Genomic DNA, 25,676 nt, shown 5'->3' with positions numbered 1-25,676 from the left:
CGTTTATATTAGGTATCGGTGCATCAATTCATCTAGTATATATTACATAAATAGAAATGTTTATCAAAAAATCACGGGTCTAAAAATACCAGAAATATCAACAGAATGGAAATTACTCATGCACGTTAATGTTCAATATCTTAAAATATAGATTAGGTATATAGATCAAGTTGAAGTATGATTTTGTTATAGATTATACAGGTCGTGATTTTTTTAGAAACCTAGAACAATTGTTTAGTCAATTGAGCATTGTTTCTTGTCACTTTGTCTCCGACTTATGAGTTTAAATATCAATGTGTAATCTCCTGTCTTTCTTGTACCATAAGAACAAACAAAACTACAGAAATCTGTGTAAGAATGAGATTTGGAAATTCTTAAGCAGATTTGCCTGAGCTTTGATGTAATTAACAACGTGTTTCAACATAGGTCATGTTGTAGTCGAAAGATACAATGCATTTAATTACACTTAAATTTTCTTAATTCAGATTGTCAGTTACCCTACACTTAAATTTAAATGTTGAAAATTACTCAAAGATGTTTTGTCAGATTTATACTACTAATAGATAAATAAAGTCCGTCTGACTCTTTCATTAGTAATGTTGGTTTATGATCTGTAGAAGGATCTATATAATAAAATGAAACTTAATGTTTTGTTGGAAATAATTTGACTGAATATTCTTTCTCTAGACGAACGACTGTGGAGCAAAATTGTGAAACAGACAGTTGTTCAGGGGTTGTCGTTTGTTCATAAGTGTTTCTCGTTTCTCGTTTTTTAACATATTATTAGACTTTTGGTTTTACTGTTTGAACTGCTTTACAGTGGTAATTTCGGGGCTGCTCGTACATTGTCATGGCTTGTGGTTCGGTGTGCGACAATGCGCCATGTTGAATGTTTATTAAATTATAATCCTGGTACCTTTGATAAATATTTACACTACTAGGTCGATGTCACTGCTGGTGGACGTTTCGTCCCCGAGGGTATCACCAGCCTAGTAGTCAGCACTTCGGTGTTGATATGAATATCAATGATATGGTCATTTTGATAAATTTCCTGTTGACAAAACTTTTAAACTTTTCGAAAAACAAAGGATTTTCTTATCCCAGGAAAAGATTACCTAAGCCGTATTTGGCGCAAATGTTTGGAATTTTGGGTGCTCAATGCTCCTCAACTTTGTACTTGTTTGGCTTTATAACTATTTTGATCTTAACGTCACTGATGAGTCTTAAATAGACGAAACGTGCGTATGGCGTATTGAATTGTAATCCTGGTACCTTTGATAACTATTAAATAACATACTTTGACTTATAATGAATTACTTTTTACAAATTGTAACTTGGAGGGAGAGTTGTCTCGTTTGAACTCATACCACATCTTCTTATATCAGTTTAGATATATACGAGAAAAACAAACGGAAACACTCAGTTGAACGTCGACCAAAACGTAAGCTATAAGCTAAAAGACATACGTTTAACGTAGTATCGTTATTGACGACTAACGGTAGCCTATCCATCTTTAAATTCAAAATGTATGATTGTGACGATAGGAGCCATAACGTTATTAAAACAGGCAAATGTTCATTGTGTAACTTAGGCAATACGGATCAACTTAAAATTACAAATTATCCTACATACATCTATTTTACAAGTTTTGACAGAAATATTATACAAGATATTGATATAATTGACGTAGACGATTCCGTTTATCTCGTTTATAAGTATGATGACGAAATTGTAGAGTCGTTACTTCATGTGCTTGCATACCATGCAAGCTCTAAATGGTGATGTGTGACGCTTCTTGTTGTGCCGCATATCAGATTATACGATTAAACTATAAACTATATTAGTTTTTTCAAAAAAGTTAAAGGATAAAAATACCGAATTCCATGGAAAGTTCCGATGGAATTGATCCTTATCAAATAGCAAAAAGCTCGATCATATCAAACGAATGGAAATCAAATGTCATAAAACTGAAATGGCACAGTCATTTTCTTATGCAGAAAATAGTGGATTTAACCTGGTGTTATTCCTACCTAACCCCTTCACTTTTACAGTCGCTTAAACTCTAGTATACTGACCATAATGTTTGAAAAAAAAACAGCCAAAAATAGGAATACAGTAATCAACGTTGAGTAATAATTCTGTAATCTCAAACAAACAAGGTTTAAAAAAAACGACAATGGAATATAGACAAACACATGAGCTAAATAAAGGCAACAGTAGTATACCGCTGTTTGAAATTCATAAATCGATTGAGAAAAAAAACAAATCCGGGTTACAAACAAAAACTAAGGGAAACGTATGAAAGACAAAAATACAAAAAATGTCAGCCAAATATGATCTTATTTAATGTTAACATTTGGATGCCAAGAGAAATAAATATATATATATATTTCTTAATATATGTAATTTCCCTTCGTGATTCGGATTAAGCATATATGTTTGTATTGTGTTTGTGGTATTGTTCATATAACATAAACATTACAAGAGTTTAATATATTTATCGGTAATTCGTATATTTTCCCTTTGATCTTACTGCCTAATATTTTCGAGTATCAACGTACTGGCTGTATCACTGAAAATATTAGGTTATTCGTTGTGTGACGTCATAATTACCAATAAACAGAATAATAGGTAGTTTCGTTTTTGATACTGACTATATCATGTGGAATATCATGATATAGTCAGTATCAAAAACTCAACTACCTATTATTCTATATTTATTATTAGGAAACGCAGATAGTCAATAAATAAATCAAACAATCTTGAGCTGATTTTTATCAAACAATTACTGATATCAATTATGTGCTTTGCTATTTTTAGTATTTTCACACTTTGTTAAGTATCATGACCAAAAAAACATGTATTTGAATTAATATATTTGTACAACAGATAAATTTGGATACGTATCATTACTGTTGTATTTGCAAGTCTGGAAAATGACACTTGTTTTTCATTCGTTTCATGTTTTTGATTTTGCAATTTGATGAAGGACATTCTGTTTTCATTTTTCCTTGGAGTTCGATATTTTTGTTTATTACTTTGTTTGTTAGTATTTGAGGTCATTCGTTATAAGGATTTCATTGATTGTGGTTTTACTTTCAGTGTTCCTACCTCTCCGGAGAAAGTAATCTGTAATAAAATTGAACACAACTGGACCACTTCTAAAATGTAGTCTTGTAATATGAAAGAGAGGCTTAAGAAAACGTAGGGATCTTCAAAATGATAAGCCGAAAACAAAAAATGACAATGCAATGGCAACATTAAATCGAAAAAATACCAAAAGATAAACATTCTAGAAAACATATAATAGAAAGCTATAGATAATGTATTGTGATGTATTGTGTGAACCGGTGAAATCTGACAAAAATGCCATTGATTACTGTACGAATGAAAAAATTTTGCATGTCACAATTAAAAAATATTAAGAAATTGATAATGTTATTAATATGCATATTTTATGAATTAAAAGCAAACTTGTAGTAACTTGAATTCATTCATTTTGTTGTTAAAATTACCACAAACCAACCAACAACATGTTAGTGATTTGACATTAATACCACCAGGACATTTTCAACACTTATATCTACATTCAAGACCGTGCGCTATAAGTGAAATAGCAAAACAATCATTATACTGTAACATCTAAAAAAAAAAGGCTTAATGAACTATTTAATGGCATTCTCCTAGCATGTGACCTATTTTGCAGACATCAGCAAATTAATTTATTTGTGATAAAAAGTGATAAAATTGTTCCTTCTTCGTTACATATAAAGTCAAATATTATTTTTTAGGGAGAAATAAATCGTACTTTGTATAAAAAATCATTCTGATTTAAAGCTTATCTCTGAAACTGCTTCAAGATGTTTGCTTCTTTGGGGGGGGGGGCGTGTTTTTTCAAACAAACTATTGACATTCACATGGAAACCAACTGTGCTCCAGAACTGTTCTCGTCTGGATCCTTTATTAATATGAGGCTTGAGTTCACGGCATGCATGACCTTCTTATGAAGAACGAGAAGAAGATAGAAGTATCCATTAACTTCACGTTCCACTATATCAGTGATGTCCGTGAATGTATGTGAACATACCTTTCTAAAATGTCCGTTTATAAATGTTGAAATTATAAAGAAACTAAGGTTTCGACTCCCTTTTCGCAAAATAATAAATAATTCTATACTGTCAACTGTTAACATTCATCATGTTTACCGATCGTGCAACAACAACCATTATCTAGAAGTTACTAATTATATTTTTTTGATTCGGGACTTTCCAATTGGAATTTTCCTCAGAGTTCAGTATTTTTGAGCATTAAATAACGTGTTCTTAGCACAATTTAAAATACCAATTTATCAAGAGAAGATAAATAAGCTCAGTGGTGGTTCCGTGCTCCTCGTCCTAAGTTTTGCATGTAATGTTTAATGTACCGTGGTTTTTCTTTAGATCTTTTCCATTCCTTTGCCATAGTGTTGTAAGTTTATTTTCGACTAATGAGTTTGAATGTCAATTTGTTTTCCAGTGTTTTAAATTATAACACAGTTTTGACAGTTTTGACAGTTTTACTTGTTATGTATGTATGTTTTGTTCACACATCATTGTCAATATAATAGAATGAAATGTGACTGCAGTAGTAAGTACATCTGTTTTGACATGAATTATCATTGTTATGGTCATAATCATACATTAACAAAACAAGACGAAATTTTCGATAGGCATATGTTTTTTTAAGTCAGATTATGGTCATTTGGCAAATTTTGTGGGAATTTGGGGTTCGCAATGCTCCTCAACATCGTTTTTTATTTTGCCTTTTGAACTATTTAATTCTAGCGTCTCTGACGCATCTGTTATAGTCGAAACAAGCATCTGGTATTTACAATTCCAATCCATATATCTATGAGTTTATTCACAAGGTATCATTGTTTATGCAATTATTCTGGAAACCAAAATTTACAAATTTTCCATCCACTTCATTTGAGCTTTTTTGGATAGTAGTCTTTTTGACAATCATGCCACACCTCCTTGTTTCTACGTTGACAGACTGAATGATGGATGGACAGACCGATTAACAAATATTCTAATAACAGACTAGTTGTCGAGCCTGCAACTTTTGTTGCAGAAAGCTCGACATAGGGATAGTGATCCGGCGGCGGCGGCAGCGGCTACGGCGGCGGCGGCGGTGTTAGCTCACTTCTTAAAAGCTTTATATTTCAGAAGGTGGAAGACCTGGATGCTTCATACTTTGTATATAGATGCTTCATGTTACGAAGTTTCCGTCAGTCACATGTCCAATGTCCTTGACCTCATTTTCATGGTTCAGTGACCACTTGAAAAAAAAGTTCAAATTTTTTGTAATGTTGAATTCTCTCTTATTATAAGTAATAGGATAACTATATTTAGTAAGTGCGTACCTTGCAAGGTCCTCATGTCTGTCAGACAGTTTTCACTTGACCTCGACCTCATTTCATGGATCAGTGATCAAGGTTAAGTTTTGGTGGTCAAGTCCATATTTCAGATACTATAAGCAATAGGGCTAGTATATTCGGTGTATGGAAGGACTGTAAGGTGTACATGTCCAACTGGCAGGTGTCATCTGACCTTGACCTCATTTTCATGGTTCAGTGGTTATAGTTAAATTTTTGTGTTTTGGTCTGTTTTTCTTATACTCTATGCAATAGGTCTACTATATTTGTTGTATGGAATGATGGTAAGGTGTACATGTCTAGCGGGCAGATGTCATGTGACATTGACCTCATTTTCATGGTTCAGTGGTCAAAGTTAAGTTTTTGAGTTTTGGTCTTTTTATCTAATACTGTATGCCATAGGTCAACTATATTTGGTGTATGGAAATATTTTATGATCTTTATGTCAGTCGCGCAGGTTTTATTTGATGGTGACCTCATTTTCACGGTTCATTGCACAGTGTTAAGTTTTTGTGTTTTGGTCTATTTTTCTTAAACTATAAGTAATGGGTCAACTATATATGTTGTATAGAAGCATTGTTAGCTGTACATGTCTGCCTGGCATGGTTCATCTGACCTTGACCTCATTTTCAAGGTTCATTGGTCTTTGTTTAGTTATCTTGGTTAATGTTAAGTTTATGAGACAGTTGTAATAAAACTAAGCTTTATACTTAGGACTACAAATGTATCAGCATAATATCAATGATTAGTATAGAAGGCGAGACATTTCAGCGTGTGCACTCTTGTTTTTAAATTGTTATGGATCACAGTTTATGACCAAACTTAGTAAAGACCCGTCTAAATTGCAATTTATTTATAAATTCACTAATACGTACCGTTATCTTGATGACAATATTTCGTAAAATAATCAAGAACTTTCCAACTATACTGCCGAAATTTACCCAAAGGGAACTTACTTTAAATAAATCAAATTTAAACGGCAAAAGTTGTCCTTTCCTAGATATAGATATTTCGGGTTACACGGGAAACTCCACCCTAAAATTTACGAAAAAAGGGAAGAATGTTCGTTCCCTATAGTAAGTGTTATATATATAACTCTATCTCTATGCCCGTATCTATTATGACGTTTTGATTTTAACGAATGTAATTATATGTATTACTGGCAACTTATTAAGCCAGGGATTTCGCTACCACTAATTAATTAAAACCTTTATTAAATTCTTCCATAGATATAAATATTTGGTTTTGGAATTTGGTTGTTTCTGAAGAAAAGTTATTTCAAACGGGATAGCACATCATCATTTTTACGGAAAATGTTGTTTATTGTGCCCGGAAATTTATAAACGATCCTGGTAAACTTATCGATCATTCAAACCTATTCTAAAAGGTGACCAATTCAACATTTTTATTATATCATTGATTATTGTTTTAATGGTGTTAATATTGATTTTGTTATCAGCAAACTAAAAGCACACTTAATATTATTTTTATTTACAGATACACACATCAGGAGCCTGTAATTCAGTTGTTGTCGTGTGTTGATGTTTTACATGTTTTGTTTTCGTTTATCTTTTGTACATAAATGAGGCCGTTAGCTTTCTCGCGTGAATTGATTTGTTTTTATATCTGACTATAAGGTATGGGTTTTGCTCATTGTTGAAGGCAGTACAGTGTACTTTCATTGGCAATCATACCACATCTTCTTTTTTATATTAATTATATTAAATACCTTTATATAAAAACTACCTTATCTAGGCCGATTTAGATCAAAACCTTCTGTAATTGAGGGTCCCTAGATTATCTTGAATTTTGTATATTATTTTGCATATTAGCGTTTCTTAGAACGTGACTGGTGAGTCATTTGTAGAGAAAGATGGTCTGGTATAAAAATTAGACAAATTATTAAACAAATTACACAGATGGATTCATGACAAAATTGTGTTTTGGTGATAGTGATGTGTTTGTAGATCTTAATTTACTGAACATTCTTGCTACTTACAATTTTGTCTATCTTTATAATAATAAACTTGACCTTTTTGGAAAAGTGGAAAATATTTGTAAATATTTACAAAAATTTACCAAATTAATGAAAATCGTTAAAAATTGACTATAAGGGCAATAACTCCTTAGGGGGTCAACTGACCATTTTGGTCTTTTTGACTTATTTGTAGATCTTACTTTTACTAAACATTATTGCTGTTTACAGTTTATCTCTATCTATAATAGTATTCAAGAAAATAACCAACAATGGCAAAATTTCTTTAAAAATTACCATTTGGGGGACAGCAACCCAATAACCTAATGTCCAATTCATCTGAAAATTTCAGGGCTGATAGATATTAACTTGATAAACAATTTAACCGCTTATCAAATTTGCTCTAAATGCTTTGGTTTCAAAGTTATAAGTCAAAATCTACATGTTACCCATATGTTCTATTTTTAGCGATCACGGCGGTCATCTTGGTTGGTTGGCAAGGTCACCGCACACATTTTTATATTAAATTTCCTGATAACGATTGTGGCTAAGTTTGATCAAGTTTGGCCCAGTAGTTTCAGCGGAGAAGATTTTTTTTGTAGAAGATTTACGAAAATAAGTAAAAAATGACTCTAAAGGACAATAACTTCTTAAGGGGTCAACTGACCATTTTGTTCATGTTGGCTTATTTGTTGATCTTACTTTGCTAAACATTATTGCTGATTACAGTTTATCTCTATCTATAATAATATTCAAGATAATAAAAAAAACGGCAAAATTTCCTTAAAATTACCAACCGGTTGTTCGATTCCGAAAATTTCAGGGCAGATAGATCTTGACTTGATAAACAATTTAATCCCATGTCAGTTTGCTCTAAATGCTTCGGTTTTAGAGTTATAATCCAAAATCTTCATTTTACCCCTATGTTCTACTTTTAGCCATGGCGGGCATCTTGGTTGATTGGCCGGGTCACCGAACACATTTTTTAAAACTAGATAACCCAATGATGATTGTTGCCAAGTTTGGTTAAATTTGGCCGAGTAGTTTCAGAGCAGAAAATGTTTGACAAAGTTAATGACGACGGACGACGGACGCAGGACGAACGCCAAATGATGAGAAAAGCTCATGTGGGCCAAGAGAGTCAAAAACAGATGAGCAGTTAAAATGTAATTTAAAAAAAATGTCTGCAATTTAGGATGGTTTATGGAGAGTTGTCTCATTGGAAATTATACCACAAATTGTCAATACAGATTATGAAACAAAGTTCTTGATGTCAACAATAAAAAATTGCTTCAATGTGATGTTGATACATTTCGTCTAAAAAGTTAAATACAGGTGATAATAAATTCCTTACATCAAGTAAAATTCAATAGGAAAGACCATTATCAGATGGCGATATCAAAAGCTGAAACACATCAAACGAATGGAAAACAATTGTCATGTCCTGTCTTCTACATGCATTTCCTAATGTAGAAAACAGATGATAAAACCTGTCTTTATGGCTAGCTTAACTTCATCAAACCTGTCTTTATAGCAAGCTAAACCTCATCAAACCTGTCTTGATAGCAAACTAAACCTTATCAAACCCATCTTTATAGTTAGCTAAATTTCTTTGAACCTGTTTTTATAGCTAGCTAAACCCGTCTTTATATTTTAGATTTATGAGTTTGACTGTCCCTTTGGTATCTTTCTTCCCTCTTTTATAGCTAGCTAAACCTCATCAAACCTGTCTTAAAACAAACTTTACTTCGTCAAACCTGTCTTAAAACTAGCTTTACTTCATCAAACCTGTCTTAAAACTAGCTTTGCTTCATCAAGCCTGTCTTTAAAATTAGCTTAACCTTATCAAACCTGTCTTTATAGCTAGCTAAACCTTATTAAACGTCTTTATAGCTAGCTAATCCTAATAAAACCTGTCTTTAAAGCTAGCTAAACCTCATCAAACCTGTGTTTATAGATACCTAAACCTCACCAAACCCGTCATTATAGCTGGCTACATCTCATCAAACCTGTCTTTACAGCTAGCTAAACCTCATAAACCCTGTCTTTATAGCTAACTAAACTTCATCAAACCTGTCTTTATAGCTAGCTAAACCTCATCATACTCGTCTTTATGGCTAGCTAAACTTCATCAAACCTGTCTTTATAGCTAACTAAACTTCATCAAACCTGTCTTTATAGCTAGCTAAACTTCATCAAACCTGTCTTTATAGCTAGTTTAACCTCATCAAACCTGTCTTTAAAGCTAGCTTAAACTTTTCAAATCTGTCTTTAAAGCTGGCTTAATCTCATCAAACCTGTCTTTATAGCTAACTAAACCTCATCAAACCTGTCTTAATAGCTAGCTTAACCTTATCAAACCTGTCTTTAAAGCTAGTTTAACCTCATCAAACATGTCTTTATAGCTAGCTTAACCTTATCAAACCTGTCTTTAAAGTTAGCTAAACCTCATTAAACCTGTCTTTATAGCTAGCTAAACCTCATCAAACCTGTCTTTAAAGTTAGCTAAACCTCATTAAACCTGTCTTTATAGCTAGCTAAACCTCATCAAACCTGTCTTTATAGCTAGCTAAACCTCATCAAACCTGTCTTTATAGCTAGCTAAACCTCATCAAACCTGTCTTTATAGCTAGCTAAACCTCATCAAACCTGTCTTTATAGCTAGCTAAACCTCATCAAACATGTCTTTATTATAGCTAGCTAAACCTCATCAAACCTGTCTTTATAGCTAGCTAAACCTCATCAAACCTGTCTTTATAGCTAGCTTAACCTGATCAAACCTGTCTTTATAGCTAGCTCAATCTCATCAAACCTGTCTTTATAGCTAGCTAAACCTCACCAAACCTGTCTTTATAGATAGCTAAACCTCACCAAACCTGTCTTTATAGATAGCAAAACCTCACCAAACCTGTCTTTATAGCTAGCTAAATATCATCAAACCTGTCTTTATAGCTAGCTTAACCTCTGTTTAGTATGGATGATGTACCCTGATGTGTAGTCACAACAAAGTATCATGAGACGATAGCTAGATAATATTGAAACAGAACTTTGAGGTTTCGAAGTTTATAGAAATGTTGAAACACACGTCTAAATAAACTCATCATAGATACCAGGACTAAATTTAGTATATACGCCAGACGGGCGTTTCGTCTACAAAAGACTCATCAGTGACGCTCGAATCCAAAAAAGTTAAAAAGGCCAATAAAGTACGAAGTTGAAGAGCATTGAGTACCAAAATTTCTAAAAGTTTTGCCAAATACAGCTAAGGTAATCTATGCCTGAGGTAGAAAATCCTTAGTATTTCCAAAAATTCAAAATATAGACATAGAGGGTATCAAAATAATCAATCAAATTGATAAAAATGTAAAATGAACTTTAATATTTAAAACTTTTATTGACATTCGATTTAAGTTCAATATTACAACATCATGATTGCAATGCATTAAAGTATATAGGTACCACTAAACACAGATATTATAAAAACATTAAACACAGTTACCACTAATTCATTAAACACATATATGATAAATACATTAAACACATATATGATAAATATATTAAACACATATATGATAAATATATCAAACTAATATATGATAAATATAATAAACTAATATATGATAAATATATTAAACACATATATGCTAAATATATTAAACACATATATGATAAATACATTAAACACAGATATAATTTATACATTAAACACATATATGATAAATATATTAAACACATATATGATAAATATATTAAACTAATATATGATAAATATAATAAACTAATAAATGATAAATATATTAAACACATATATGATAAATATATTAAACACATATATGATAAATATATTAAACACATGAATAATAAATACATTAAACACTGAAACCATTACATTAAACTGATATCATCATCTTGATTATATTTTGTTTAAGTAATTTTTTTTATACTGGAATGATAATAAGATGTTCATTTTTACTTGTACCAAAAAATCAAGTTTGGTGACAACTTTTTCATTTAATATTTTTAGACCATATTAAAAACTCTATCTTCTCATAATTTATTTGAAAAATCTTTCTCATAGATTTCTTTTCATTCATAAAAATGATCAATCCATTCAATTTTTTGGCAATGCACCATGACACATTGCTTGAAAAATAACAGAGCCAACCAAACTATATATTACATTTTTGATAAACGAATGGAAAATCACAATTTTGGCAATGTACGAAAGACAATGTATAATAGGAAATATATACCGCTGATCATCTTTAAACATTTAAAAACAGTAAGGATTGTGCAGAGTTCAAATTCTACAAACTACAAATTCATGTAGTAACCTAAAAGCTTGTGATATAGATACTAGTTTATTGTCGATGACTTATGATGACCTTTAGAGGAATAGATACTATATATTGTTGATGACTTATAATGACTGTAGAGGAATAGATACTATATATTGTTGATGACTTATGATGACTGTAGAGGAATAGATACTCTATATTGTTGATGACTTATAATGACCTTTAGAGGAATAGATACTCTATATTGTTGATGACTTATAATGACTGTAGAGGAATAGATACTATATATTGTTGATGACTTATGATGACTGTAGAGGAATAGATACTATATATTGTTGATGACTTATAATGACCTTTAGAGGAATAGATACTATATATTGTTGATGACTTATGATGACTGTAGAGGAATAGATACTATATATTGTTGATGACTTATAATGACCTTTAGAGGAATAGATACTCTATATTGTTGATGACTTATAATGACCTTTAGAGGAATAGATACTATATATTGTTGATGACTTATAATGACTGTAGAGGAATAGATACTATATATTGTTGATGACTTATGATGACTGTAGAGGAATAGATACTATATATTGTTGATGACTTATGATGACTGTAGAGGAATAGATACTATATATTGTTGATGACTTATAATGACCTTTAGAGGAATAGATACTATATATTGTTGATGACTTATAATGACCTTTAGAGGAATAGATACTATATATTGTTGATGACTTATAATGACTGTAGAGGAATAGATACTAGTTAGGGGTTGCCCTGTAGAAGTTTTTTGCTATATTCATTTTGTGCTGCTGTCTTATTCATAATTCTCATTTGCTTCATATTCATCTGGCAGACTAGGATTGAAAGTTAAAAATGTAAACATTACATAAAGGGCATAAATAAAACATCCAAAACAAAGATGATAAATCATAATTTAAAACCTACACACACTAAATATCATGTACACCCCAAGTCAAACTGAACTGCTATTATTAGCTGTTTTTTAGCTGTTATTTGCCAGTTCTTCATATTTTTAGCAGTCCTTTAGCTGTTCTAAGCATTCAATCTAATAGCAGTTTGAAAAACTGCCACATTTCACCATTTCTTAGCATTCGGCTTAGCATTCGTCTTAGCATTCATCTTAGCATTCGACTTAGCATTAGTCTTAGCATTCATCTTAGCATTCCTCTTAGCAGTCAGGACAACAGTTATGACAGCAGTTCGATAGCAGTTGACCTATTAACCTTTGTTATAAAAATGCTTGGATCTGGCTATGTTTTCAGCTTGAAGTTAAACATTTATTTGAAGATAATTTGATCATTTTCAAATGTGCATTTTGGCTCCATGTTGTGTGGAAATACTTGCTAGTGAAAAACTGTATTTTTGTCATTTATAAGCTTAATTTTGGATGAATTGAATACTTTTACACACCTGCAGTACAGTAAGTTGAAAGTTACAGTTAATGCTTGTGTATATTCTGACATAACTTTGTTGGGGGAAACAGAAATCATACAGAAAGCCCACAAAAAGGGGGGATAGTTGTTTACTTAAATAGAATATCTGATGTTGACAGGATTGTATTAGAATACTAGCATATATATACTTACAGTTCAAGATGTTATTTGAAAAAAATAGATATGATTATTTAATCTATTATTTTGTTAAAAAAACAAATCTAATCATATTCGAGAGTTGAAAAAAGGGGGAGGGAATTCATAGGTAAACCTAGACTGCAAATAGCTGATTGGTTAAAATTGTCCAAACAATCAATTTAATGAAATTAATTTATAATATATAATTTTACTTTTGTTTGTTTCAGAAAAAAGAAACATAATATATATTACATGTATCAAGAATTTATTTGTTTAAAATTCCAAAAGAGAAAGAGGATATAACTGTTGTCTTTTGGTCCACATTTAATAGAATAAAAACAGTACATTTGGCATGTTTGGTAATAAAATAATGATAACAATGAAATAACTTCTTATTTGAAAATCACTTAGTCAAGGTAGTGATAAGCCTCTTAGCAGTAATAGCTCTTAAATAAGTTGCTTTTTTAAAAGTTTTGATAATTAAAGTGCATTTTTAATTGTTCCTATATCAGTAACGGCCACTTATATAATTAATAAAGGGTCTAAGACCAGCTAAAGTAAGTGCTACTCTTTTTTTTTTTTACATTCCCTTAGAATTAAGTCTGTTATTAGATTGTATAGTTACTGCTCTAATTACAAATATAAGTTTAAGTACAACTTTTTGAAATTTCACATAAGACTTACAGTAAAATATTAGAATTTTAATAATTTTTGCTTTCATATCTTGTACACTGTATATTGATTACCAGTATTCATGTGTCGCCTTTGTATTACTATTGCAACTCTTGGCAGATCTGATAGCATTCAACAGCAGTTATTAGCAGTTTATAAAACCATATTAGGATGTAAAACTTAGCAGTTGGCATGAATATTCATTATTGACAGCTGTTATTATAGCAGTTCTCATGAATATTCATTATTTGATAGTTGTTATTATAGCAGTTCTCATGAATATTCAGATCTCATTTAAATTTTTCGTTAAAAATAACTGCCAAAGAACTGTGAAGGCTAAATAAACTGCTAAGAAACAGCTATGGAATGCTATTGGAATGCCTTTATGCAAATTAATCATTGCCTTATATTTGGTAACTGTGAATGCTAATAAACAGCCAAATAACTGCTGTCAAGTGGGAACTGTGAATGCTAATTAACTGCTAAAGAACTGCAGTTTACTTTGACTTGGGACAAACTAAGGATCATTCATTTCAATCTACACACACTAAATATCATGTACACAAACTAAGGATCATTCCTTTCAATGATAGTTCATTAAAATCTACACTCTAAGGATCATTTATAAAAAAATATCTACACTAAATATCATTCATTTAAATCTACACACACTAAGTATCATTCATCAAATTTTACACACCAAGGATCGTTCACTAAAATACACACACACTGAGGATCATTCATTAAAATCTACACACACTTAAGGTAGAGGTGTAACATTACTAATTCAGGCCTGGCCAGAAAGCACATACTAGAAAGTAGTACATATACAACACAAAATAGTTCCTACGCATGAGTGTAACTTTCAAAACATGTAGGATATTTAGGTATTTTTGGCATCAAATGAAAGCTGAAGAACTGGTGATCATTGTAGAACACTTTTTGACTTTTAATTTTAAATATTAAAAAAACTGGACCAAATTTAAAAAGAGGGTACATTTTGTCTGTTTGTCAGATCTGAAGTACCTGTTTTGGTACATCCAAAGTTCCGGGAACCAGTTCTTTCTTATATGCCATTAAAGGTACGTTGATTTTTTCAGTACAAGACACCATAAAGTGTTGCCTTGACATGCAATGATTGCTGCTCTATTTGAACTTAAAATGAAAGAGGTGTGCCTGCCTGAAATGGAGGAATTTAACATAGAAAGCAATGGGACCATGAATTAGTGGTTTACTTCCTAGATTCATTGTATACCGCCATCTTGGATTGTCCTATCTCAGTACACAATTAGTCATACCACATCTTCCTATACATAGTTATTTACCTAAATCTGCAAATTTGTAGACAGACACTTCATTCATATGAATAAAATTTGCCGATTCATTGCATTTTTCAAGATATTTAAACAAATACCAAACAATAGTGTTTAAAAATAATATTTTTCAACTAAGCCATTTAAGGGGAGTTAACTTTTTTAAGTACAAAATTTATACTGCACTGATAGGGTATTTTTTTTAAACTTTATCTTATATCAAGAAAACAAGTTCTGTGACACCATTTTTTCTTTTTTTTTTCTTGAAACATATTATAAAACCCATCTTCTCACAATTTATTTCGAAATTCTATCTCATAGATTTTTTTAAATGCACAAAAAATATGTTTTTTTATGATCATTCTAAGCAAATTAAGGCAATTTTCAACAACTCATAGCTTGAAAAATAGAAAAGTGACCCATCTTTTTTATTACATTTTTGAAAAGAGCATAATAAAATCTTCATTTTGTCAAAGTATAAGAAAATTCTATCTTGGGAAACATATACTTATGATCTACCTTAACATCATTCATTGAAATCAACATAAAAAGCAATATTTCATTAAATCAACACACACAGAGGATTATTCATTAAATATTAACAAACAAATTTAAATAATTAATGGATACACAAAGTAATTTAAGTGGAACATTTCAAATAAACAGTCAATTGACAGTTTAGGTGACATAGGAAAAGCCTTGATGATCATTAAAAAGTATATCTGTCTATACTACATTTCAATTAAATTACAAAATAACTCACATTTACCAATAATCATTATTAAAGATCCATCACTCCTATAAGATGTCAATTATCGTTATTAAAGATCCATCACTCCTATAAGATGTCAATTTATGGTTTCAGTATTATTGGCACTATAATCATCAAACATTTTACTTTACTGGTCAGTTAGTTAACAGTTCCTATCAGGAAAACCAATTCAATTGGTCAAATATTATCATAAGGGGGGTTAATACTTCTTTAAGAAGTCATCTGATAATTAGGGTAGAAATGCAAAACATGTAAACTCTGACCACTTGTCCCATTCACATGTAAACTCTGACCACTTGTCCCATTCACATGTAAACTCTGACCTCTTGTCCCATTCACATGTAAACTCTGACCACTTGTCCCATTCACATGTAAACTCTGACCTCTTGTCCCATTCACATGTAAACTCTGACCTCTTGTCCCATGCACATGTAAACTCTGACCACTTGTCCCATTCACATGTAAACTCTGACCACTTGTCCCATTCACATGTAAACTCTGACCACTTGTCCCATTCACATGGTTTTTTTTTTTTCGAAACAATAACTTACATGTGATCCTTGATACTATTTTTTAGCCAGGGAAGCCATGATGGTTGGTTAGTGTGAACAAAGACACAACTTTTATATAAGGCCCTTTGAATCATTCCAGCCTACCTGGAGCATCCTTGTCTACAGGTTTAAAAGGAGAACAATGAGGTCAACAGGTTTAAGAAAGAAAGACAACAAATGTTCAGTGAAGACAAAACGTCACACGAATCTAAGATTGACCTAAAATATAATAATTTGTATATTTTTGTTACACGAAAATCTTTTTCATCTTTACATTGTTCAAATAATAAGTGGTGTTGACATAAACTTTGTACAGGGAGATAAAATAGATAATTATTTAATCCACTCTGTCTTACAATAAATATGTATTTAATCCACTCTGTCTTTGTTAATCAATACATTTTACCTTCACCACGAATCTGATAAACTAACTTATATAATGCATATTAATAATTATTCTTGACAACATGTTATCTTACAAAATCATTTTATAATCTCACTTTAAACAGTCAACATAGACATTTGACATTTGTAATCGGATAGTAAACAGAGTTCCATCAATAAACAAATAATTCAGGAAACTGCATATCATACACAGGTACAACATTGTCACTAAATGCTTTCCTATTCCTCTCTGGACTCTCTGGAGGTTTGGATACCATGTCTAAAATCTCACTTAGTTTGTTATGAAAATGATTGGACTGAAACAGTAACGTTATTAATGTTAGAAGTAAACAAATGTTCAATTCAAATTCTTAACTATAGAAAATTGTCTATCTATCAATCATTGTTATAGTATAATCTAAACAGAATTCTTACAAGAAAAAGTCCTTTTACCAGTAATATAAGTAAACCTTTTAGGAAATTTGTTTTTCTTCAGATACAATTTCTTGATCATGAAAATATGTCTTTCTAAGTTTAGTAACATCCAAAGAAGAATTTCTAAAAAAGTTAACTTCAGTATATAGACCATCTTTCAATAAAACACAGAAGTTCAATTAAATATTATTTACTTATGAAAAAGCTCCTGTCTTAAAGCTTCATGAAGGTAAAACTAATTGATGTCACAAGAAAAACTAACTATTTACTAAACTTAAAGTTGGTGTTACTGAGAAGAGAACGTCGGATTACAATACCTGGTTTCTGAAACTTTTGTCTCAGACTCAACAAAAAGCATAAAAGAAATTTACATTTGTGTCTTACAATATATTCCATATTTACATATTGGCACTAAATCTGTGAAAAAGACTTTGTACTGTCAAGTAATGCTCATGAATTAGATCAAGCACTAAAGACAATATTTCAGTCAGAACAAGAATGTGTCCCCAGTACACAGATGCCCACTCACAAAGGGGCAAAATAATAACTGGAAGTGGCTGAAAAAGGGGCAAAATAATTATTAGAAGTGGCTAAAAAGAGGGAAATAATTACAAGTAATGGCTGAAAAGGGGGAAATAATTACAAGAAATGGCTGAACAAGGGGGAAATGATTATCTAAAATGGCTGAAAAAGGGGAAAATAATTACTAGTAATGGTTAAAAAAGGGGGAAATCATTACTAGTAATGGCTGAAAAAAGGGAAATGATTACTAGAAATGGCTGAAAAAAAGGGCATAATAATTACTAGAAGTGGCTAAAAAAGTAGGAAATAATTACAAGTATTGGCTAAAAAGGGGGAAATAACTACTAGTAATGGCTGAAAAAGGGGGAAATGATAACAAGAAATGGCTGAAAAAGGGGGAAATGATAACAAGAAATGGCTGAAAAAGGAGCAAAATAATTACTAGAAATGGCTGAAAAAAGGGGTGAAATAATTATTAGAAATGGCTAAAAAAAGGGGGAAATGATTACTAGTCATGGCTGAAAAAGGGGTAAATGATTACTTGTAATGGCTGAAAAAGGGAAAATGATTACAAGTAATAGCTGAAAAATAGGGAAATGATTACTAGAAATAGCTGAAAAAAGGGGGAAATAATTACTAGTAATGGCTGAAAAAAGGGAAAAATAATAACTAGAAATGCCTGAAAAAAGGGTCTAAATAATTACTATAGGTGGCTAAAAAGAGGCAAAATAATTACTAGAAGTGGCTAAAAAGAGGGAAATAATTACAAGTTATGGCTGAAAAAGGGAGAAATGATTACTTGTAATGGCTGAAAAAGGGGGAAATGATTACTTGTAATGGCTGAAAAAAGGGGAAATAATTACAAGTAATGGCTGAAAAATAGGGAAATGATAACAAGAAATGGCTGAAAAAAGGGTCAAAATAATTACTAGAAGTGGCTAAAAAGGGGGAAATAATTACAAGTATTGGCTAAAAAAAGGGGGAAATAATTACTAGAAATGGCTAAAAAGGGGCAAAATAATTACTGGAAGTGGCTAAAAAGGGAAAAATAATTACTAGTAATGGCTGAAAAGGGGGGAAATAATTACAAGTACTGGCTGAAAAAGGGGGAAATAATTACAAGTAATGGCTAAAAAAGAGGGAAATAATTACTAGTAATGGCTGAAAAAAGGGGGAAATGATTACTAGAAATGGCTGAAAAAGGGGCAAAATAATTACAAGAATTGGCTACTATTATAAAGTTTGTTTACCTTGGCTTCAGAACGAGCTACTATTTCTTCAAATGGTGCTGTCCTAAAGGTGTGTACAATCTCAAGTCTTCTCTTCTCTTCTTCTTCCTTCTTCTCTCTACTGTCTTCAGCTTTACATATAAAAAAACTAATTTTACACTGGGCTTAGACAGATATATCTTACGGTTTGTCAAAACAATAAACATAATAATATCACCAAACAAAAATAAGTTACTAAAAAATTAAATCAATAAATTTATAGCATTGACAATATTGATATAGATCAAGAGCACAGTATAAGTTAATGTTCACAAAATTCGTTATTTCTAGTTTACACTAACATTTTAAACATTTCAAAAGCTCCAATGCTTCCATGACTCAAATGTATGCATTCGTGCCCTTGTCTGAAAATGCATTGTTATCTTTCAGTTAAAGAGTAATTAAATATTATTTTTACTAATGCAAAACATCTAATTAAGACTATTATTTTTAAAATGTCCTGTCCTTGTAAAAATCTAGCATTAAAGACAATATTTCAGTCAGAACAAGAATGTGTCCCGAGTGCACTATCATTTTTTTTGTTCAGTGGACCGTGAAATGGGGTCAGAACTCTAATTTGACATTAAAATTAGAAAGATCATATCATAAGGAACATATATACTAAGTTTCAGGTTGATTGGACTTTAAGTTCAACAAAAACTACCTGGACCAAAAACTTTAACCTGAAACTGGAAAGACGAACGAACGAACAGACGGACAGACAGACAGAAGAACGGATGAATGGATGCACAGACCAGAAAACATAATGCCCCTCTACTATCGTAGGTCGGGCATAAGGGACGCACAGACCAGAAAACATAATGCCCCTCTACTATCGTAGGTGGGGCATAAAAATCCAATGTTGGGAATAAATTCTTATACAAATAATTAACACTGTGGCCAGATTAGCATCCTGATGGAATGCTCCAATAATAAATGCATCAACTCAGTTGTCTTTGTCAAACTCATCATAGATACTAGTCTTCACTTTTTTTATAACAGACAAGGCTTGTTTCTATTATCTTCTCTTAATATGCTGTAGGTTTAAGTCTCCTATGTAATCAATACTTCTAGTCATTGCAACTACACTTAAAAATATTTACGCCAGATGTCCATTTGGTCTACAAAAGACTCATCAGTACAGGTTAAATAAAAATACTCAATAGTCCAAAAAAGTCTATACAAAATTAAGGAGCATTCACACCATAAAATTGAATTCCAAAAGGTTTGGTAAAAATAGCTAAAACAGTGAGAGACAGTTACAAACTACCTACAAGTTAACTTACCCAACATTTTCTTTAATGACTCTACAGTAATTTCCTCTTTCACAGATTTCTGTAAAACAAAACAATAAAGTACATATCTTTTTCACAGCCAAGAGGAATCCTTCTTTTAATTTAAACAAGCATTCTGGGAGTATTGCATGGCAATACATAGTCCCCTTCCAGATAAAAATTACATTATACTGGAACAAGATTCTAACTTGTACTATAATTTGTCATGGTGTAAACAAAAAGAAAATATCAAGTCATTATATGTAAGCATGATTTAAAATTATTATATTCGTGCATTTTTTAAGTCCAAGGACCATAACATGCACAAAATTATCAGACCAAAACAAAAATTGAACTTTATCTGTAACTTGTCAAGATAAAACTATATAGATCCTTTTGTTACACATACCCTAGACATAATTGGTGAAGTTTCAGCTCTCTCTACCTCAAGCTCTATAGATCCTATGTTACACTTACCCTAGACATCATTGGTGAAGTTTCAACTCTCTCTACCTCAAGCTGTATAGATCCTATGTAACACTTTCCCTATACATCATTGGTGAAGTTTCAGCACTCTCTACCTCAAGCTGTATAAATCTTATGTAACACTTACCCTACACATCATTGGTGAAGTGTCAGCCCTCTCTACCTCAAGCTGTATAAATCTTATGTAACACTTACCCTATACATCATTGGTGAAGTTTCAGCCCTCTCTACCTCAAGCTGTATAGATCCAATGTTACACTTACCCTAGACATCATTGGTGAAGTTTCAGCTCTCTCTACCTCAAGCTGTACAGATCCTATGTTACACTTACCCTAGACATCATTGATGAAGTTTCAGCTCTCTCTACCTCAAGCTGTATAGATCCTATGTTACACTTACCCTAGACATCATATGTGATGTTCGAGCACTCTCTACCTCAAGCTGTATAGATCCTATGTTTCACTTACCCTAGACATCATATGTGATGTTCGAGCACTCTCTACCTCAAGCTGTATAGATCCTATGTTACACTTACCTTAGACATCATCGGTGATGTTTAAGCTCTCTCGTCCTCAAGCTGTATAGATCCTATGTTACACTTATCCTAGACATCATTGGTGAAGTGTCAGCCCTCTCTACCTCAAGCTGTATATAATAGATCCTATGTTACACTTACCCTAGACAACATTAGTGAAGTGTCAGTACTCTCTACCTCAAGCTGTATAGATCCTATGTTACACTTACCCTAGACATCATCGGTGATGTTTAAGCTCTCTCTTCCTCAAGCTGTATAGATCATATGTTACACTTACCCTAGACAACATTAGTGAAGTGTCAGCACTCTCTACCTCAAGCTGTATAGATCCTATGTTACATTTACCCTAGACATCATCGGTGATGTTTAAGCTCTCTCTTCCTCAAGCTGTATAGATCATATGTTACACTTACCCTACACATCATTGGTGAAGTGTCAGCCCTCTCTACCTCAAGCTGTATAGATCCTATGTTACACTTACCCTAGACAACATTAGTGAAGTGTCAGCACTCTCTACCTCAAGCTGTATAGATCCTATGTTACACTTACTCTAGACATCATTGGTGAAGTTTCAGCTCCCTCTACCTCAAGCTGTATAGATCCTATGTTACACTTACCCTAGACATCATTGGTGAAGTTTCAACACTCTCTACCTCAAGCTGTATAGAACCTATGTCACTGGCACTGCCACTAGTTCCCACATCTATAATAAAGCAAAAAAGAAACTAGCATACACCAACAAATTCTTTTAAAACAGGTAAAACTCCTTTTTAGAGTTCTCAAAACTCAAATAAAAAGTGAGAGTTTTTTTAATCTCAAAAGGACTGGAATAATTTCCCTGTATGTCATCACTCAGCAATGACCAGAAGCCCTGATATTTTATGACTTTTTGATCTAGCAAGAACTGTAAAATAGTCAGCTTTTCAGACAAGATAACAAAACAATGAGAAAGCTATAAAAATTCCTCTGTTCACTCAATATTTTCTGAAATAATAAACTTTGCCAGTTACATGATTAAATTCTTTGATCTATTTTGCTTACAAAATGTACTTCAATAGCTAATTAAATATGTATAACTATTATAACTTCCACCTGGTTAAACAAGAAAATACCAATAACCAGCTATATACAGCAATGAGATAATTATACATGCTATATGTATGTGTCATTCAATTGTACCAAGGTAAATATGCATGCTGATATATCAGTGATTAGTTAGTTAAAGGAATATTAGGTAAATGTTTTGAAAGGACAGAGAAATCTTTTATCTTAAATGTTCTGCATTCATTTGGATAATAATATTGAGTTTTCAATAAAAACAAGAATGTGCATAGTACATGAATGCCCCACTCACACTATCATTTTCCATGTTCAGTGGACCGCAATAAAAACTCTAATTTGGCATTATAATTAGAAAGATCCTATCATAGGCAATAAGTGTATTAAGTTTCAAGTTGATTAGACTACAACTTCATCAAAAATAACCTTGACCAAAAACTTTAATCTGAGGCTGGACAAACAGATCAAAGAACACCTAAAAGAAAGGACAAACAGACAACTGAATGGAGACACACACCTAAAAACATAATGTCCTTAAGTGATAGCTATATCAAAAAGTCAATGTAGAGCTAACCATATTTTGTTCAATATGCACACCAAATTCTGTAATGGCCTTAAAAAGATTTGGTTAAAAAAAAAGTGACAAAAAAATCTAATAAACTTTAAATCAGATAAAAATTACTTTTCAATTCACTTGAATAATTTCTTTAAATTAAGATTTAAGACAAGACAATAAGAAACAAAGACATTTCTTAGACCCTCAAATTACTCAGTTTATCATAAATGATAAATCTCTAAGACAACAAGATCAGACACACTAAAATGTCTCATCTTAACGTTCACATAAAGATCTTAATCCATCATCTAAAAGTTCACACATGGATCTTTATCTATCATCTAAAAGTTCACACATGAATCTTTATCTATCATCTAAAAGTTCACACATGAATCTTTATCTATCATCTAAAAGTTCACATATGGATATTCATCCACTATCTAAAAGTTCACACATGGATCTTTATCTATCATCTAAAAGTTCACACATGAATCTTTATCTATCATCTAAAAGTTCACATATGGATCTTTATCATCTAAAAGTTCACATATGGATCTTTATCCATTATCTAAAAGTTCACACATGGATCTTTATCTTTTAATCATTTAATAGTTCACACACGGATCTTTATCTGTCATCTAAAAGTTCACACATGAATCTTTATCTATCTAAAAGTTCACATATGGATATTTATCCACTATCTAAAAGTTCACACATGAATCTTTATCTATCATCTAAAAGCTCACATATGGACATTTATCTACTATCTAAAAGTTCACACATGAATCTTTATCTATCATCTAAAAGTTCACACATGAATCTTTATCTATCATCTTAAAGTTCATATATGGATATTTATCAACTATCTAAAAGTTCACACATTAATCTTTATCTATCATCTAAAAGTTCACAAATGAATCTTTATCTATCATCTAAAAGTTCACATATGGATCTTTATCCATTATCTAAAAGTTCACTAATGGATCTTTATCAATCCTCTAAAGGTTCCCACATGGATCTCTATCTTTCAATCATTTAACAGTTCACACATGGATCTTTATTTATCATCTAAAAGTTCACATATGGATCTTTATCTATCATTTAAAAGTTCACACAAGGATCTTTATCCATTTCCTTAAAGTTCACACATAGACCTTTATCCATCATCTAAAAACTATAGTGCTCTAATCATTTTATTTTGACTAGTGGATTTGTTTGTGGATAAGGGAATTCAAACCATTCCTAACTACAACAAATCAGTCATGTAAGTGAAGTTTGTTAAATTTGTTAAGAGAGAAAAGCAAAACAAATATAATGATTTACCTTCCTCGCCTAAAACAAAGTATCAATCTAACTTATTAACACTACGTGTTTGTCATAGCAGTTAAATGTAGTTTAACAACAACTTCTAATAAAACACAACAATCATGCTGTTATAAAACTGATTACAGTAAAATCAGTGAAACCTCCACCTCAAATGGACATGCACCTTCAAACAATATCATTTATAATTTACTTGCTAATAATCATGAACATTGTATATTATATATTTGTTTCTATATACCATTGTTTATTTAAATAAAGAACTATAAATACAAGAGTTTGCCCTTTTTTAATGAAATAATCCTTTCTAGTATGTTATGCATATTTCTCTCCCCAGCAATGTGTTGAGTAAGATAAATGAAAGTCACTGAACAAACTCTTGAAATTGTTTAATTTGTAGCTCTGTCTGAATGTAAAACCAAATTCACCAGATAAAAATATTTCTATTAGTATATTAAAGCATCATCATCTTCAAAGTCACTGAAGTTTCTAAGCATCTACCTAAAGTACAAAGGTATAACTATCCATGATCAGAAAACTACATTAGAATACCTACCCATTGCACTGTATGGTTTCTGTGCCAAGGAGACATTAAGACGCGACGCATCTTGTCCACATTCAACCAATAACTCCTGTAGCATGACCTGATCAAACAACCATTCATCCCTCATTGTGTCACTTGATGGGTAGCTGTAACAAATACAAAAAATTGTGCACCTGGATTTTTACAAAAGCATGTCATTGGGTGGATAGCTTTTACAAAAGCATGTCATCGTGTCACTGGGTGGATAGCTTTAACAAAAGCATGTCATTGTGTCATTGGGTGGATAGCTTTCACAAAAGCATGTCATCATGTTACTGGGTGGGTAGCTTTAACAAAAGCATGGCATTGTGTCACTGGGTGGATAGCTTTAACAAAAGCATGTCATTGTGTCATTGGGTGAATAGCTGTAACAAAAGCATGTCATTATGTCACTGGGTGAGTAGCTGTAACAAAAGCATGTCATTATGTCACTGGGTGAGTAGCTGTAACAAAAGCATGTCATTGTGTCACTGGGTAGGTAGCTGTAACAAAAGCATGTCATTGTGTCACTTGGTAGGTAGCTTTTACAAAAACATGTCATTGTGTCACTGGGTGGGTAGCTGTAACAAAATCATGTCATTGTGTCACTGGGTGGGTAGATGTAATAAAAGCATGTCATTATGTCACTGGGTGAGTAGCTGTAACAAAAG

The 25,676-nt window shown here is 31.8% G+C and overlaps 1 protein-coding gene across 1 annotated transcript in view; it reads right to left on the bottom strand.

Moving 5' to 3' along the window:
• Positions 1-10,765: 10,765 nt before the first annotated feature.
• The window catches only part of LOC143060552 (protein EFR3 homolog A-like), a 73,829-nt gene continuing 58,918 nt past the window's right edge, over positions 10,766-25,676 (bottom strand). The window contains exons 17-21 of the mRNA XM_076233613.1: positions 25,000-25,133; positions 22,123-22,208; positions 20,497-20,545; positions 19,193-19,302; positions 10,766-17,302 (exon numbers count right to left, since the gene is read on the bottom strand). Coding sequence (XP_076089728.1) covers positions 17,159-17,302; positions 19,193-19,302; positions 20,497-20,545; positions 22,123-22,208; positions 25,000-25,133 — 523 coding nt within the window. The 3' untranslated portion in view covers positions 10,766-17,158. The remainder of the gene's footprint in view (positions 17,303-19,192; positions 19,303-20,496; positions 20,546-22,122; positions 22,209-24,999; positions 25,134-25,676) is intronic.

This window comes from Mytilus galloprovincialis, chromosome 1 (assembly GCF_965363235.1).
Source record: "Mytilus galloprovincialis chromosome 1, xbMytGall1.hap1.1, whole genome shotgun sequence".
NCBI classification, from domain to species: domain Eukaryota; kingdom Metazoa; phylum Mollusca; class Bivalvia; order Mytilida; family Mytilidae; genus Mytilus; species Mytilus galloprovincialis.
The sequence above is the reverse complement of the archived record's forward strand: the minus strand, read 5'-3'. Positions and strand labels throughout refer to the sequence as shown.